General features: G+C 39.9%; 1 protein-coding gene across 6 annotated transcripts in view; it reads right to left on the reverse strand.

The window, feature by feature from the left end:
- Slc4a4 (solute carrier family 4 member 4) overlaps positions 1-17,207 on the reverse strand; it is a 419,959-nt gene that overhangs the window by 50,796 nt on the left and 351,956 nt on the right. For all 6 annotated transcript variants that reach the window (XM_075944451.1, XM_075944453.1, XM_075944452.1 and 3 more), the window contains 2 exons: positions 13,341-13,411; positions 6,284-6,475 (listed from right to left, as the gene is read on the reverse strand). In XM_075944451.1, coding sequence (XP_075800566.1) covers positions 6,284-6,475; positions 13,341-13,411 — 263 coding nt within the window. The remainder of the gene's footprint in view (positions 1-6,283; positions 6,476-13,340; positions 13,412-17,207) is intronic.

Consider the following 17,207-nt stretch of genomic DNA (forward strand, 5'->3'; position numbering starts at 1 on the left):
ATGTTCCATCAAGTGTCAGGGCTCTGTAGCAGGCCTGAGGTATGAATTGTGTAATCAGCCTAACTGATCTGTTTCATCGAAAGGACTTATACTGATGCACTGCTATTTGCTCCATAAGATACAGAAGGGGAGAGAGTCACTAGCCCTACTCTAGTCAAAGGCAATGAAGATCACACTGAGGGAAATCTAAGTGTTGGTGTAAAGGGAAAGGACCATGGTAGAACAACCAAACAACCTATAACCAGTTTGATATGAGAAAGGAAAGCTCTTTTACATAGCATAGAATATGTATCTTAGTTTGTTGCACTGCTCCATTATCTACCCCCTCTGTACAATGAGTTAGTTCCTTTCCATCTGGGTCTTGTCAATAGAGGTATATGAAGAAACAGAAAGAGATGGATAGACGAGAAATGGAGAGAGGGAGAGGTAGGGAGAGCAGAGAGACAGTAGAAATAGGTAGATAGATAGATTAGATAGATAGATAGATAGAGAGATAGATAGATAGATAGATAGATAGATAGATAGATAGATAGATAGATAGATAGGTTTTGTGACCAGTTGAGAAATATAGGAAGAAAGTAAGCCCAAATTGTGGAAATAAAGCAAACCACATTCTGAATTAGCAGTATGATGCTTGGGAGACTCACAGCATCTGCAAGAGAAAGCTGACCTGAACAATGAGCTAACTATCAATGTGTAGAAGCCTGCAAGATTGTGATCATTGCTATAAGAACTTGTAGGATATAGAGAATTTATTTCATTTAGGAGATGGAGCCTCAAATCTCCACTTAAAAATACAAAAATACTAGTACTTAAAACAACATGAATGATTGTCTAGCTGAGCTCTCCCAGGGTAGATGAGGTAACCAAGTCTGCAGTTAGGCCTCAGAGGGCACACTGTTAGCTAATGAGAGAGTTAGGAATGAGAATCTTCTGGATTCCTATATGTATACTCTTCATACAAAATATAGCATTTATCGCTATTTAAGTGACTTCCACAAGCCAGCAAATACCGAGTTCCTAGTATAAAGTTGACATAAACGACAAAATAACATTTTAACAATTTTCAGTTCACAAAACTAACAAGTCATCCAAGCATATAGGAATGAAACAATGATCTTGTATTAAGCATGCAAGTTTTCATTGCTAACAGGCAAGCAATCTAGACATTTGACCATTTCTACCCACAGAGCCACCCATCTAGACACACCCAGCAGGTGTGACAGCTTGAGTTAAGCACAGGTAAACACGTGAGAGACAAACACTGTTAGTATTCATTTCTGAATATGTACACGGTATGGTTGTGCTATTACCTACATGTGTTGTATAAGAGGCATGTAAGCAAAGACAACGTAACAGCTGAAAACCATCTCAGTAGAAATCCCAGCTACCACGCCATCACTTTTCTGTTTTCTCAATTTTCCTACTTTCTTGGTGGCATTGATCAAGAGCAAAAAATTAACTTATTAAAAATTGGGCTTATGTAGTAAAAGCTTTCAACGTCTGAATTTGGGAGCTACTATTTCAAAATAAAAGTGACGTTAATAAGTACAGTTAAGATAATCACTAGTGGGCTGTGAGGCAAGTTAGCAAGATGGTGGAACAGGACTGTCTGATGCTCTTCCTCCTAGAAATACCAGATTGACCAATTATCTACCCTAGAAATAATGTCGCCAGGCCTAAGGAAGCCAGGTGAGCAGTTCTACAGCTCATCTGTGTAGACTACAGGTACGGTAAGATACAAAGAAGAGGCTAAGAAAACCACATGCTACACACATCACCCCCTCTCCAAGGCCAGGCAAACCAACTTAGAAACAGTTGCCCTCTCCTGAGAGACAGGCTAGGGAGTGAGCCCACAGATACAAACGCTAAACATGCGCAAGGAAATCAGTGTGAGGTCCAGACGAGCTCCCACTGCCTCAGCCTCTAGGTGGGTGCAGAGGATTGCACAGACTTAGTCAACTCAGAAGCTAGGGTTCTATAATTTCCCCACAAGTCTGTCTCTTTTCCATCCCATACCAGACTAGCCTCAGAGCCTTAGGGTACAAACTTCCCCAAGACCAATCAGAGGCAATGGGCTCAGCCCCTAGGATGTCTTGGCCTCTAGGCCCACTCAGCACCAGGCCAGCATCTGTATTCCCAGACTACAGGCTGAGTAAGTTCCAGTCCACACCAGAACCAAAAGGCCTCCACATACGAAAGGAAGTTAAAATATAGACAATGTGCCTTTATTGACAGGAAACCCTAGAAATGCCACCAAAATAAAAAACTGGAACTGAGTAAATTCAGTAAAATTAAGGATATAAAATCAACATACAAAACCAATTGTGTTTCTAAACACTATTACAAACTCCCCCAAAACAAAATCAAGTTCACAAGTTTTCACCCTTACACAAAGGTCTAGAGCTAGACAATGGCTGTTGAAGTGGAAAGGATCAGTTTCTGCAGAGCTGAGCTCTCCAACAGGTTACACAATCATAAATGGACAGTCCTGAACACGTGTACATATAGGAAAGACTATTTGTGTTCTGTAGGTATTGTGACAGTACGTTATGTATGTTTATATGCAAATCACAACAATAATTATTGACTAGGTCATGCATTCAAGAGGGGATTGTTGGGGGAAGACACAGATTGAGTTGGAAAGGAAGAGGAAGGTATGAAAATGACTTAAATACAATGTACCCAAGTATGAAATTCTCAAAAAATTAAAATCATAAGGGGAAAACAATCCCATTTATAATAGCTACAAAATAATAAAATACTGAGTCATAAATTTAACTAAGATGAATTATATATACTTTTAAAACTATAAAGTACAAAAAAATTAATGAAAAAAGTGATAAAGGCACAAATAAATGAAAAGAGATCATATTCATGGACTAGAAGAATAAATGTTAAAATGCCCACAGTACTCAAAGAAATCTAATACAATGCCTATAAAATTTCCAATGACAATTTTTCAGAGGAATAAAAAAATTCTAAAATCTGCATAGACATGCATAGCATCCCAAATAGCCAAAGTAATGTTGAGTAAAGAAGAATGCAGCTCTAGCCATCACAATATTTGGCTTCCAATTAAGCTACATAGAGATAGACAGAAGGATGGACGGATGGATGGACAGACTGACTGATGGACAGAGATAGAGTTATGTGTGCATATAATTTAATATATGTATGGAAATTATATTACTATATATCTATTAATTCTATAATGTAATAGAATAGCATATAGGCAAGTAGAACAGTCAGATCCCTGAAATAAGAGCATTCATCAAGAGTCAGTTGATTTTCAAGAAAGGTGGCAAGAATATACATTGGAGCGAAAATAAACCTCCTCAATAATCAGTGGTAGGAAAACTGGATATTCACATGCAGAAGAAGAAAAGCAGATCATTACCTCACACATTTAATAGTCAACTCAAAATTGATTCCTTAACTGGATGGACTGAAACCATAAAGACTTTAGAAGAAAACAGAACAAAAGGTGTTCATGGTGAACATGACAAAGATTCTCAAAGAGAAAAACTAACATAGTACTTAATTTTATTGCAAGAGTTGACTCCATCCAAAAAAAATAAAATAAAACCATAGGAAAAAGGTTTTACTGACAAATCAGACTGTGTCAAATTAAAATGCTTCTCCTCAGCAAGGGAAGCGATTAGCAGAGCAACAAGGCAAGTGCCAAGGCTGTAAACATAGTCACCAACCATTCGCCTGCCAAGAGGGTAAGGCCAAGAATCTGTATGGAACTCAGGCACAAAACACATACAGCCCATTTTCAATGGACAGCACACTTAAAAGTCAAACCTTAAAGGGCGTATAGGCCAAGAGATCTGTGAAAAAGGCTAAATGATAGAATTGCCCAAGAAATGCAAATTCAATCTATAATGAGTGTGAACTCAACTATGTCAAAGATCACTATTATTAAGAAAACAAGAGATAACATGTTTAACACAGATTTGGAGAAAAGGGACCCCTTGCATCCTATGATTGGGAATGTAACTTAGTTTAGCTGTTACAGATAATGGGAGATGGTTCCCCTAATGAATTAAGAGAACAGTCATAAGATCCAGCACTCTGTTTATTCAACTGATAATGAAAGAAAATGAGTGTGCTACAGCCTGTGTGTGCTTCCCTGTATCACAGCTCCGTTCACAAGAGCCAATCTGTAGCATCATCCTACGCGTCAGCGGCAGATGAAGGAATGAAATCTAGTATATGCATATAATTTTCATTTTCAATGTTATTATATAATTATACATGTAACTGGAATACTATTTGGCATTTTAAAAGAAGCAAATTCTACCATTTGAAGCAAAACAAGGGAAACTGGAGTAAAAGAAGCCAGATGCAGAAGACAAATACTTCCTGATTTCACTTACGTGTGGAAACTCAGAAAGTGAGGCCCATAGACCAAGACAGCAGGGAGAGAGGGCAAAGAGGAGACACTGGTCAAAGCCCACAAAGTCCCGTTACAAAGAAGGAGTAGGATTTTGAGATCACACATAAAATGGTGATTACAACTCATGTATGATGCTGTATATTTCAAATTTGCCAAGAGGAGATTTTGTTTTCATTGCAGAAATGATTTAACCATGTGAAATTACAGATACATTAAGAAGCTTAATGGAATCATTCTACAACATAAACATATGCTAATATATCACATTGTGTTCCATAGATGCATATAGTTGTTATTTGCCCATGAAAATAAAGAGTAGAAAAGATAGTTGGCTTCCATCTGAGGTTCAGCATGGGTTTGTTTTACAAACTGCAACATATAAGAGCTTTGCAAATTTTCCACAGTTCTACTGACTATGCTCAAAACACATTAGACTTTGACAAGAAGTAATGATCTGTAAAAAATGCAACAAAAACAAACAAAGCCCAAGATCCCATGAACTGGTATCAACAAAGCAAAAACCACAATCCAGAAAAAATTGTCCTTAAACCTTCTACCCAGGAATCTATTCTATATAAAACTCATCCACTGCAGAAGCAATGGGGTTCAGTACATCCTGGGTATGTGCTGTGACCACAAGGTCAAATGCATTCAGGAATGGCCCTAACCTGCGCAAGTGAAAAAAGAAAGCCTGAAACAGCAGAAAGTGGTAAAGAGGAGGACCACCTTCAGAGCCAGGTTCTAGGTAACTTGGTTTGTGTGTGTGTGTGTGTGTGTGTGTGTGTGTGTGTGTGTGTAGGTCTGTTATCACACTGTGTACTAAACAAAGAACAGCTCTGAGCCTGCTAAACTCCAGTAAATAAAGTCTATTTTAAAGAGATTGAATTAAACACTTTCCCCATTTCTCTTTCTGGAACATTTTTATTACTTAGGCATCTACTTTTAGACATCTCATCAACTATAGTCTCTATTTTGTAAGAAGAAGTGAGAAGGTCCACAGCTTCCAAGGTGAAAGTGAATATATTAAATTTCATTTTCTAGGGATTAGAAAGAAGTTTCTGTCTACTGAAGTTCTAGACAAACCACAATGAAGCAGTTTCATGAGGGAACAGGCCACTGATATAGATCATGCTTAATGCAGATTATCTGGAAATCTTGACCTCTTAAACACTACAAACTGAACTATAAAGCAAAACAGTAGCTTGGAAATATCATTTCCTAGCTTTGAAAATTTTGGTCTAGTCTCTCAAAGAACTGCATCTTTGAATTTAAGTTTATGTCAGCACACTAGCAGGGCCAAGGAAGTGTACGCAAACCATATACATTCTAGGTACTACAGAGTATTATGGGAAGGAAAATTTCACACAAATAGCCACACCATTCCTAGTGCACAACATTGTTTTGGTTTAGGCCCAAAGATTACATTCAAGTATTAATGTCTAGTCAATGTTTGAGAATTTCTATGAATTTCTATACATGTATAGTCAATGATTGAGAAATTCTACACCATTAAAATTCCTGATTGACATGAAAAGGTTTTGCTTCTGTATTTAAACACTGTGGGTTTAAAGTGTCCTTTCCTCAGCCATATATTTGGAGAGGGAGCACGTCAAATTGCTCCAATCCACCACACTAACAAACACTACAGCCAGAACTCACAAGGGAATTCTGAAAGCAAATCTTGGGAAGGTTTCTTGAAGCAGGACTACAACTACGTTAAATGTGCATTCACGTGAACAAAGACCAGAATGCATCATTTAAATGTACAAAGTAATATTGGACAAGGTGAACTGCAGGTAGCTTTTGCACTCTATAAAAGTGCATTAGAGGTGAGACAGGCCAAACCCAACAAAAAGTATTTAAACCCCAGGGACTTACCGTTGTTGGAAAGTAACGACTAGTTTTGAATTTTTTCATAGCCATCGAAGAGGTGTAAGTGCCCAGGAAGAGGATGAAGGACATGAGGGTGATATCCGGAACAAAATCACAGTTGTTTCCTACGAGTTTTCCGCCATACTTCAAACACTCCTTCTTTGACAAATAGGCCCAGTCAAAGGTAGTATTATGGTACTGAAAAGAAAACAGGGATTTTTTTTTTAGATAACATTGAAACATCTAAAGCAGCTTTTCATATTTGATGGACTACACTAGAACCACCCACAAAACAATCCGAAGATAACCGCTGGAGACGGCAGTCACCTGTCGCGGCCATGCTAGAGGCCAGCAATTACAAAGGGCACCGCGAGAGACACAGTGTGGTAGGCAGTTTGCTCCTCCACCTTACAATCCACCATTTGTTCAACAGAAACAAACTACAAAGTCCCTCTTTCCTGCCAGCCTTCCTGTGGGTCAAATGAGATACATGAATATCTTAAATCCCAAAACAGGAGACTTCAGAAACACCTTTATCATTCACAAACTACTTACTTGTGTGTGCTTGGGTCCACAGTCACCTACCTTATGGTATGATCGATGCTCTAAATGTCAAAGGATAGTAACTAAACCAAAAGCAGGTTATTTATAAGTACACCTTAGTGACTGAAAAAATGATACCATCAAAGTGGCCAGTCCTAGATTTCTCTGTGTCAATCCTAATGCAGCATGGCTTTTTTCCTGTTGACTACGGGTCAGCACTTGGGACATCCATGAGCAGAAGGGCTGTGATGCCTTTGCACCCCTTCAGCTGTGTGAGAGATCTCTAGCTCTGTGTTCCTGGGATTTCAAGCACACGGGTCAATCAATATGTGTCGCTGTCAATAGTGTGCTTCTTTCTGGCTACTCCCCCTATTTTCTGTATCTAATGCATAGGGGAATCTTCTTGTTGATGCCATGAGCAGACCTGCACACCCACCTCGGCGCTTACCCAACCACATCCAACTGCTTCTGGCTACCTGCTTTCTGCTCAAAGAGGGGGAACTCTAGAACAAATTGTATTCCAGAAAGCCCCCACGGGGAACTAAACTCAGCTGAGACACATCCTTATTCATGATTTTCCAGTCCTGAAATGTTTTTCTTACCCGAATTTGAGGCACCCTCTCAACTAGTGACAAAATACAGAAATCGCTGCGTTAGGATCTGCTTCTACAACAGTCGGCTTACTTTACGTACAGGACAACTACAAGTTAATGGTCCCGAAGTCCCAGAGACTTTTTCTAGCATGGAAGAGTCTGAAGGAAACCCCTAGTCATTTGAGCAGGCTTCTCGCCCTTAGTATTATTCAACAGTGCAGGGGTGAATGTTCCTCCTCTGCTTGACGGTTTTCTGTGATGAAGTTACGGGGTGGCTCATTCTTTATGTAAAACCATCTCTGTGCAGCTATTTCTTGTATTTGAGCCTTATTCAACAATTACCCTTTAAGGATACCGTTTTTGTTGTACAAAGAGCATTTGTTCATACTGGGGCAGCAATGGCTGTTTCCTAGACCTTCTCCACCTAAATGAATGTCAACACTGTTAGTGGAAATGACTGGGTATCTCATCTGAGAAAGAGTCTAACTACTTCACTATCTGTATCTTCTTGGGTTCCAGGCTAAGGGGACATTATATGGTAATGAGTTCCTTAGAAATATCTTGCAAAGAAGTGCGGGAACAGCAAATTTCTGCTGTCCTTTAAAGGAAATACTTCTACATCACCTCCAATAAATCAACATCTTTTACCATCACTGGTTGAGCCTGGCCTGAAAGGGAGGAGGTTTCCATAGAGCTCAAAAGGCAAAATGCCTGTCCAAGGTAATAAATATCAACTTTGGATCTTCACTTGAAATATTGTCCTGTTCCCTCCAATTGTACACAGTTGAGCTGCATAACTGCTTTTCATCGAACTCTGCAAGGTGATTAATCATGTCTTGTGTGTTTTATTTTTTTAGATTTCCGCATATGGATGCTTTCAGGAGAATAGAGCTAACGTTTAGAGGTCATAATTGGTAACATATTTCTCTGCTTTAAAATCAGCAAAATTGTGCCCTAATTTTGCATCAGCAATGTAACATCAGCAAAGTCCTTCTCTATAGCTGGAATTTCCCCAGGGATATACGAGACACTGAAACAACCCCAACAGGATTTTTTATCCATTTCCTAACAAAGATTAAGGTTCAGGTGAAAAATGGCACAGATACAGATTCAGAGATAGGTAGTTTAACTTCTTCCAGTTAGTTCAAAATGGCCATGCCAATATTGCAAAAGTGCCAAATGAATCTCTTATTGTTATGTGAAAAATCTAACCTCCAAACCCCATGTACAACAAAAGTCTCACATATAAAAACATCAGGCAACTAGCATATAGCTTAACATAGGTAATTTTTTTAAATAAAATTTGTGGCTTTCATAAAACCTAAAGTGTAGCTGACAACCTAGTTCAACTTAAGAGACCACAGAAAACACGCCAATATGATTTGTGTTATTTCCATTATTTCATGTAAGCTGACATGAAGCGAAGGTTAATTCCTTAAGACTTCAGATAGAATCTACATCATAAAGAAATATATCCAGAGCAATGGCTACCATCTGAGTTCAAGTCATCATTGTCTGCTGCGGGTTAATCCAGGAGACTCAGCATCTCATTGCCACTGTCTTTTATCTCTTTATAGGTGTTTCTCATATCTATAATTTTCGTCTTTATTTCTTATGCAAAGTACTCTTTGGTCCTTATGAAAAGGATAAAGGGGATATAATCTCAGGACTCTCTAGCTGTTAGAATTCTCACATAACCTATCTTTTATTAAGATGCTCAGAATTTTGCATAGCAGTTACATGGCAGCCCATCCTCAATGGTTAGTGATCTGAATCTGGAAATCCTTGAAAAGATGTCTAACTGACTAGGAGAGATGCCAGAGTTGGAGCCATCAACTGCAGAAATCTCACTTGGGAATAATGACTCAGTACAGCTACAAATACACTGAGTGAAAATGTATTGAGCATCCAGTGTACCGACGAGGGCGGTGAGACAACAGAGAAGGCTAAGGATGGATTTTGATGATAGGCAAAGTAGCACATCGGGCTGAGGAAGGAGTGGGAGTGAAAAGCTGCAATAGCAACTACAGACGTTAAAAACAAAATACGGTAGCAAAGGATAGTCTAGAAGACAAGAGAATTGCAAGGTTTTTAATAAGGGTTCCTCAGGGTAGTAAACACAAAAGTTGTTCATCGGACAATACAAACCACCCAAACTTAACTACTTGTGGAGATGAAAAATGAAAAAGCGGTAGTGAGAAACACAAGAATGAAGGAAAAAGACAAGTGACAGACACAGATATTGACGTTGGTCTGGTGCTGGGCCAAATCTACAAATGATAACTTACACCGTCAAAGGACCAAGGGGACTGTGCCTACAATAGGACAAAGGAAAGGAGAGCGGATTTGGTTTAGGGTATGGCAGGCACCAGAGAGGTCCCGTTAACTGTGTGAATAAAATCCTTCACTGGACCTGGAGTATATGACATATTCAAAGAAGAACTGTGCCAATTTGTCAGCCCTCTGTGCAGAGGATAAAATTAAAGTAAACGTTCGGCTTAAAATGACCAGGTAAAATAAAAGATTTTCACATAACACTCAACCTTCACAATGAGTGTTTATAGTGCAGGCATGTCCTATGCAATATTCAGAACATACTCACACTAAAATTATTTAATATTTACCTGATATTCAAATGTAATCGAATATTTCATATTTTGTTTGTTAAATCTGGCAATGCTACTTCATTTAGTTATAGGATATTTTAAATTAACAACAGTCGGTGGAAAATAAAAAAACAAAAATTTCCCACAGGGAAATTGAGAGTGCACTGAATCCAAATACATGGATGAAATAATACAAGATTTAAGGGAGTAAAACTGATTAAAGAAATAGCAACAGTGTTTACAAGTTTCCTTAGAGAAATAAAATGTTTGCTTGAAAATTACTTAATAATATAAAAAGTGTGCATGCACATGGCTGGGAGACCAGACGAGGAAGTCAGCTATTACACTGAGGACAAAGAAAATAAAATCTGCACTGAGCCCTGAGAGCAAGTCAGGTCTTAAAGCACTTTTCTCCTTCAAAGGTAGCGGGAAAAGCAGGCCAGCAAAGCTAAGAAACAACAGGGAAAGAAAACAACACATAAGGAAAATGAGCGGCAGACTGTGATGTGCATTGTGTTACGTATCAGCGCACACATAGGAGAAGAATTAGATACTGCGAGCAGAGATGCTCAGGAGGAGACACACTGAGCCCTGTGGGAAGAACATATGAGCGCTCACCATGGAGGAGCTAGTTACAAGTGGTCAAATGGGCTAAACGACATTGTGTAAGGGGGTAGCCAGGGGAAAGGTTTATACAAAGAGAAGCAAGCAGCAGGGGGTTTCAAGAAAGAACAATCTCCCGGAAAGAGATGTCCAATCAATTTTCTGCATCTCATTTTCAAGAGAATTACTAAGTGGATTTCACCGCAATTCTTAAAACTACAGGGATTTTCTTAAAAAAAATAAAGTTCCATGCTATCTCCTCCCCCAAAAGTAGGAAACATGAGGCAGAACAGGCAAATGTAGGGAACCGCTGAGCCCCTGTCCACGTTTCTCTCTGATTTCAGAGTTGGAATTATTGCTCCCAGAAAAACATGCAAAGCAAGCTAGGCAATTTGTAAAAAATCAGAGAGTTTAAAATCTACCAGAGATGAGGATGCAAAGCCATTTAAATAAATAAACTAAACTCTGAAATGTTGCAAGTCCCTCATGGTAAAAGACCCCCTGAGCAGCAAGGCCGTGTTCAGTGTCTGCTGAAAGAACTTAGGCATCTGCCCTACAAAGGCCAGGACAAGCCTTCTTCTCTCAGAGAGCTGGGAAGTCAACAAAACTATTCCATAGGGCTTCCTGGGAACAGGAAACCGCTTATGTCTTGACTGTGACATGAGCATGTCACTGTAAACTCATCAAAAGGAGCGCGCCAGAACTGTGGATTAAAGGGACGCCTCAAACAAACTTAAAATAAGGCCAGAGAGGAATCTTGTGTAAGAAGCAAGCACTAAGCAATTCATTCAGGCATCTCTCTCTCCGGGATACTGATGTTAGTTAGATTCTGACACTGGAGCTAGAAGCTGGAAGTCATCAGATCCTATTTCATTCAGATATAGGGTACCACCAACTGCAGCTCCTGTCAAAGTCTCTTCTTCGGCGACCATGTAAAGAATTTGTTTGCACGATAAAGAGAAAGAGTCAGGGAGGTATCAATAGGAAAGGAGGCAGAGATGAGTATAAAATGATGACAGCAATAAATGAAAATACAGGAAGCACTGCCCTTATTCTTAGGGGAGAGAACCTCAGTAGCTCCCATCTGTCTCGAGGATGGAATGCCCCTCTTCCCTGAAACATGCCCACTGCCCAGGAGGACAGAGGCCTGGATCCTCCAACACCTGGAGCCTTGGGGGAGGAAGGCTCACTGGAAAGGGGCCGCATGGCGCCCTTACTGCCCCTTCTCTCATGACTAAACTATGGGTCAAAGGGAAAGAAGGAAACTCAGTCCCTGAAGACGATATGTCCCAGGAGAAGGTCGGGGAGGCAGAGCCAGCGCACGGAAGCACACAGAGAACTTGTGCCTCTCAGAAGTAATGGCTTCCACTAACATCACAGTTACGGAGGGAACTCAGGCTGGAGGTGGGGGTGGGGGTCAGAATATCTATCTGAGGACAGTAACGCTGTCTGAGCGGCTGCACTCTGGTCAGTGCTGGCCAGCTGCTGAGTTGGCCCCTGTGGTACTTGGGAGACTAAGAAGCAATGTGAAAGCAAATGTGTTGAAAAACTTTATTTCAAATGAACTTAGGTTTTTATTGGCTTTTTTAAAAAAAAGCAAAAAAAGAATTATAATTAAAATTCTTTAAAACCTAGAAAGACGCATTTCCTCCTCTATTCTAGGCAAGTTCTTCTGAGTTGGCTGGCAAGGAAATTAAAATCTGAATCCATTTCTATAGTGACTTTCAACATGTAGCCATATTCTTACACATACACAGACACACACATACATTCATACATAAATTCACACACACATTCACATATACACACAGATGACACACACATACATAGACACACACTCACACATATACATCACAGTATGAAACATAAAGAAAGACAGAGAGAAGGTTTGAAAAAAGTCAGAAAAAAATCTAGAGGTAAGGAATGAAGTCAAGAGAGGCAGAGAATACAAACAAGAGAGAAACAGGGTTCTGTGAGAACTGCCAGGATGGCCACAGACAGCAGCTCTGAAAGGGATGCTGTGGGCACTCAGGACATAATATCTGCAGAAGTGTTCTGGTCTCCTGAGAGATGGGCACCCTCTCAATACAAGGTATTATGTGTTCTGTCTTTGTGACTGGGAGATTGATATTCTTTGGTCGGCTTCCATATTTGGCATAGGAGGAACAATCAGAAGCCTGAAACAGCACTTTCCCCATTTTCTCCAATATAAAAGTTTTCTCCCAGCATGTGACCTTCCGTGCAAAACAGCTCGTTTTGAAAACTTAGTTCCAGTGCCTTAAAGGTCCCTGGTTACAAGCCATGGGAAAGGACACCATGTGATGGACACTCAGTCCTTTCTAAGTAATGGGGGAAACGTCCTGCTACCGTCACCCTTAGTAAAGGGAGGGCAGGGCCACTGGGGCAGCCAGACAAATGCCTCGCCAGGCCAGAATCAGGCATCAGTTCTTGTTTTCCAGCATTCTCATTGCTCTTGTAGAAACGTTTCAAGGTCACAATAAATGGGATCTAGCATTAGATTCTTTAAAAAGGTTTAAAAAGAATGTTATATGAGTGAATGTCAATTTTACATCTTTGAAAGAGGATGAAAAGCTAGCCGTGGTGATGACAGCCTTTCCTTTCTTTCCCTTTGCAGGCAATGATAAACATTGCTAAATGGAGATCACACAGCACCAAGCATAAACTACAAACTATGTGGGCCGTTTAAAAGTCACTTACCATGTCAGTAGCAGAAACCGTGGGCAGGCCCTCTGGGGCTGCTGTGGTATCGATCGACACTGAGAGGTTAACTGTAAGAAAAGGACAATTTTTGACTATGAAAAAAAATAGAAACAAACTAAATACATAATGACCTTTGAAACACAGGGCAGGGCATTAAAAGTTCTGAAGCAACATACAAGCACCACGAAATTGTATGTATTGTAACCATATTCTCTGTACATTAAAATATAACAAAAGATTTAAGCAGGTGTGCATGACAGGCGTTTAGGAGATGGTATTAAATTTCATTTCTGTTGTTTTTCATCAACCACACACTAGTGTTTTACTGGTTTATCTTAGAGGAGGAAAAGCTAAAGAAATCTACTTGAGAAGAACTGATGCCATCCAAAAGTCGGGAGCAGTTACTAAAAGTTTAGACCTTACAATGGCATCTTCACTATCTCTAATTCTGTTCCCAGTGCACATCCAGTATACATCTGTCTAATGAAAGACATGCCTGCCTACTCTTACGCTGACACTGGCTTCAGGTTACAGTAAAAACCTCACACTTCAGAGCTTTATTGGTTAAGCATTAGGATTTGTAGTGTTTAGAAAATCGAGCTGTGTGTGATAAAGTCTATCTCTGCAAAATATGTGAAAATACGCTAAGCAAATGATATAATGAGGAGAAATATATACTCAAACTTTAAAACTTATTTTCAAAATTCATGAAGTCCTTGTTTTTTATTGCTGAGTAGTACTCTAATATGTATAAATTCCATACTTTCTTCATCCATTCTTCCATTGAAGGGCATCTAGGTTGTTTCCAGGTTCTGGCTATCACAAACAATGCTGCTATGAACATTGTAGAGCATATACTTTTGTTGTATGATAAGGCCTCTCTTGGGTATTGAATTTTGCATACAAATGGATGGAAATAGAAAACACTATCCTGAGTGAGGTAAGCCAGACCCAAAAAGAGGAACATGGGATGTACTCACTCATATTTGGTTTCTAGCCATAAACCAAGGACATTGAGCTTATAATTAGTGATCCTAGAGAAGCTAAATAAGGAGAACCCAAAGAAAAACATATAGGCATCCTCCTGAATATTAACCTTCAGCAAGCGATGAAAGGAGACAGAGACAGAGACCCAAATTGGAGCACAGGACTGAAATCTCAAGGTCCAAATCAGGAGCAGAAGGAGAGAGAGCACGAGCATGGAACTCAGGACCGCGAGGGGTGCACCCACACACTGAAACAATGGGGATGTTCTATTGGGAACTCACCAAGGCCAGCTGGCCTGGGTCTGGAAAAGCCTGGGATAAAACCGGACTCTCTGAACATAGTGGACAATGAGGACTACTGAGAACTCAAGAACAATGGCAATGGGTTTCTGATCCTACTGCACGCACTGGCTTTGTGGGAGCCTAGGCAGGTTGGATGCTCAACTTACTAGACCTGGATGGAGGTGAGGGTTCCTTGGACTTCCCACAGGACAGGGAACCCTGATTGCTTTTCGGGCTGGGGGGAGACTTAATTGGGGGAGGGGGAGGGAAATGGGAGGCGGCGGCGGGGAAGAGACAGAAATCTTTAATAAATAAATAAATTAAAAAAAAGCAGCAAAAAAAACTTATTTTCATATAATGTGGCATCATTTGTAGACTTAAGATGCACCCTTCTGAAAAATTTGTTTATTAAACCAACCTTTATTTTGGAAACATTTCATTGGTTAATTTTATTTTATGGGTCTGAAAATTGAATGGTAATATTTTAATTAAAATATTTTATTTTATCAGATAGACATTTTTCCACTGACAGGAAGATTTGCATTTTAAACTGTTATATAGAGAACACACTTAATTAAAGGCAATATGAAACAACATCTATTAAGCTTTTATCTGAGAATCATATCATTTATTCAACATTTGATTTAAAAATTGATGTTAGGTTTCTTCCCAATCCAGTCATTTTAGCGGTGTTTCAGAACTAGCCTATTTAAACCTTAAAGGAGAAATGCATGGCTGTGCTTGATGGCTGAAATATAAACTAGGAGACCCATGAGAAGGACCAAAAGAGCATAGCTACTCACCACTCTTCCCTTGGGTCTACCTAGCCTGAGTCTCAACTCGAAAACACTCCAATTATTTATCCACAGTCAGTTAAAGCTGGGGAAGGGGTGTTCCTCCAGGGGGAATAAATGAGAATAAATAGAGATAAAGGAAATGGACAAGACAAAGAAATGAAAGGACAGGAAATGCTTGGCTTTGGTCCTAGTTTGGGTCAACATTAAAATCTGTTCTGGTTACTGAAGTATGGGCATTGTGAGAATATTAGCCAGAAGGCACAGCCTACCACAACCTCCCCAGCATGGGCATGGGCAGTGCTTTCTCATTCTGTTTCATTACAAATACAAGAGAGTCAAGTAGGCAAAAGGATGCTTGAACCAAGCAACAAGACAAGATTCCTCAAAAACCAAAAGTATTAGTGACAAAACTATGTTTTTAGTAGTATTTTGTTCTTGAAAAAAAGCCATACAGTATATTTTCTTATAATATTCAATTTGTCCAAAATATGGGATTAGTATTCAAAGCATGGGATGGCCCTAAGGATTTATCACAGATGTGAGAGTGTCTGTCTAGGATGCATGGGGCCCTGGGTTTCAACCTCAGACTAGCTAAAGAACCAGGTGGGAGGGCAAAGATCAAAGGGGAGAATCAGCAGTCCAATCCAAAGTCACCATGGGCTATGCAGCAAACATGAAGCCAGTCTGGGCTATTTAGACGCTGTTGTAAAAAATAGGTAGTAAACAAACAAACACATCACAGGCAAACTTTCCCATGTGATCTAAGTATTGGACAAGACTCTGACACAAACCATGGCTGTTCTAAGTTTGCAATCAGAAGCATCGCCCGAGTTCAGACCTTCTTAAATCCTGCACTCTTCCTTCGCTACCCACACCCCTACTCATCAAGACCTAGAGATGGCATCTATGGGCCAAGACTTCAAGGTGGGACAGTGCTCACGAATGAGTCAGCATCCGTGAAATCACAGGTCAGCGTCTGGCAGGCTGCTCTTCCTCAGCTAGCTTTTCAACGCAACTTCATCAGCTTCCCAAACTTCTCTGCCTTCTAACCATGGTTAAATAGCTGGGGAACGTGTTCAAGACACTAAGTCTGGGAAATAATTATAGATAATGTAGATATTAAAACAAGAGTCTGGACTCTCGGGAACTGCTCCCAAGTTTTGGAAAGGCATCAACCCCACTCAATTACATTTCTTTATATTTTCAGGGTTCATCTAAGATAAAATAGTAAAGCACACTGGCTCTAAAAATCCCAGAAGAGCCGTAGCTAAAAAACATGAAGAAGTCTTCTACTTTCTCTGCATATATATATATATATATATATATATATATATATATATATATATATATATATTTCTATAAACACATATTGGCAGAGTTTGGTGAAGTCCATAAATGAGATTAAAAGTAAATGTCTTTAGGCTCACTGATGAGAAAATGATCGATTACAGCTGGGCTCCTGATCCACAAGGGCCATTGGGCACCACTGAGATCCAGACAGAGTATAAACACTTTGGCAACCAATTGCAGACTGATCCACTTAGAAGGCATCTGCAATCTCCTTAATTAGGATTCTGGAAAGGTCAAAAGGAAAAGCGCAGACACACTGCACTCTGTCTTCACTTTCAGCTCGGCTGCAGGGCGCAGGGAAAAGTGCCGCTCTCTATTTCAGCTAATGCAGGTCGAGCCAAGCATCGCCAGGGCAGTCTAGTCTATGCAGTCCCGCAGCTTCACCCCTTTCCAGTGTTTGGATTTTCACTTCCTTGCTCTTCCTTCTTACATATCAGTGTTTCACTGAC

The sequence above is a fragment of the Microtus pennsylvanicus genome, chromosome 12 (genome assembly GCF_037038515.1).
Source record: "Microtus pennsylvanicus isolate mMicPen1 chromosome 12, mMicPen1.hap1, whole genome shotgun sequence".
NCBI lineage: Eukaryota > Metazoa > Chordata > Mammalia > Rodentia > Cricetidae > Microtus > Microtus pennsylvanicus.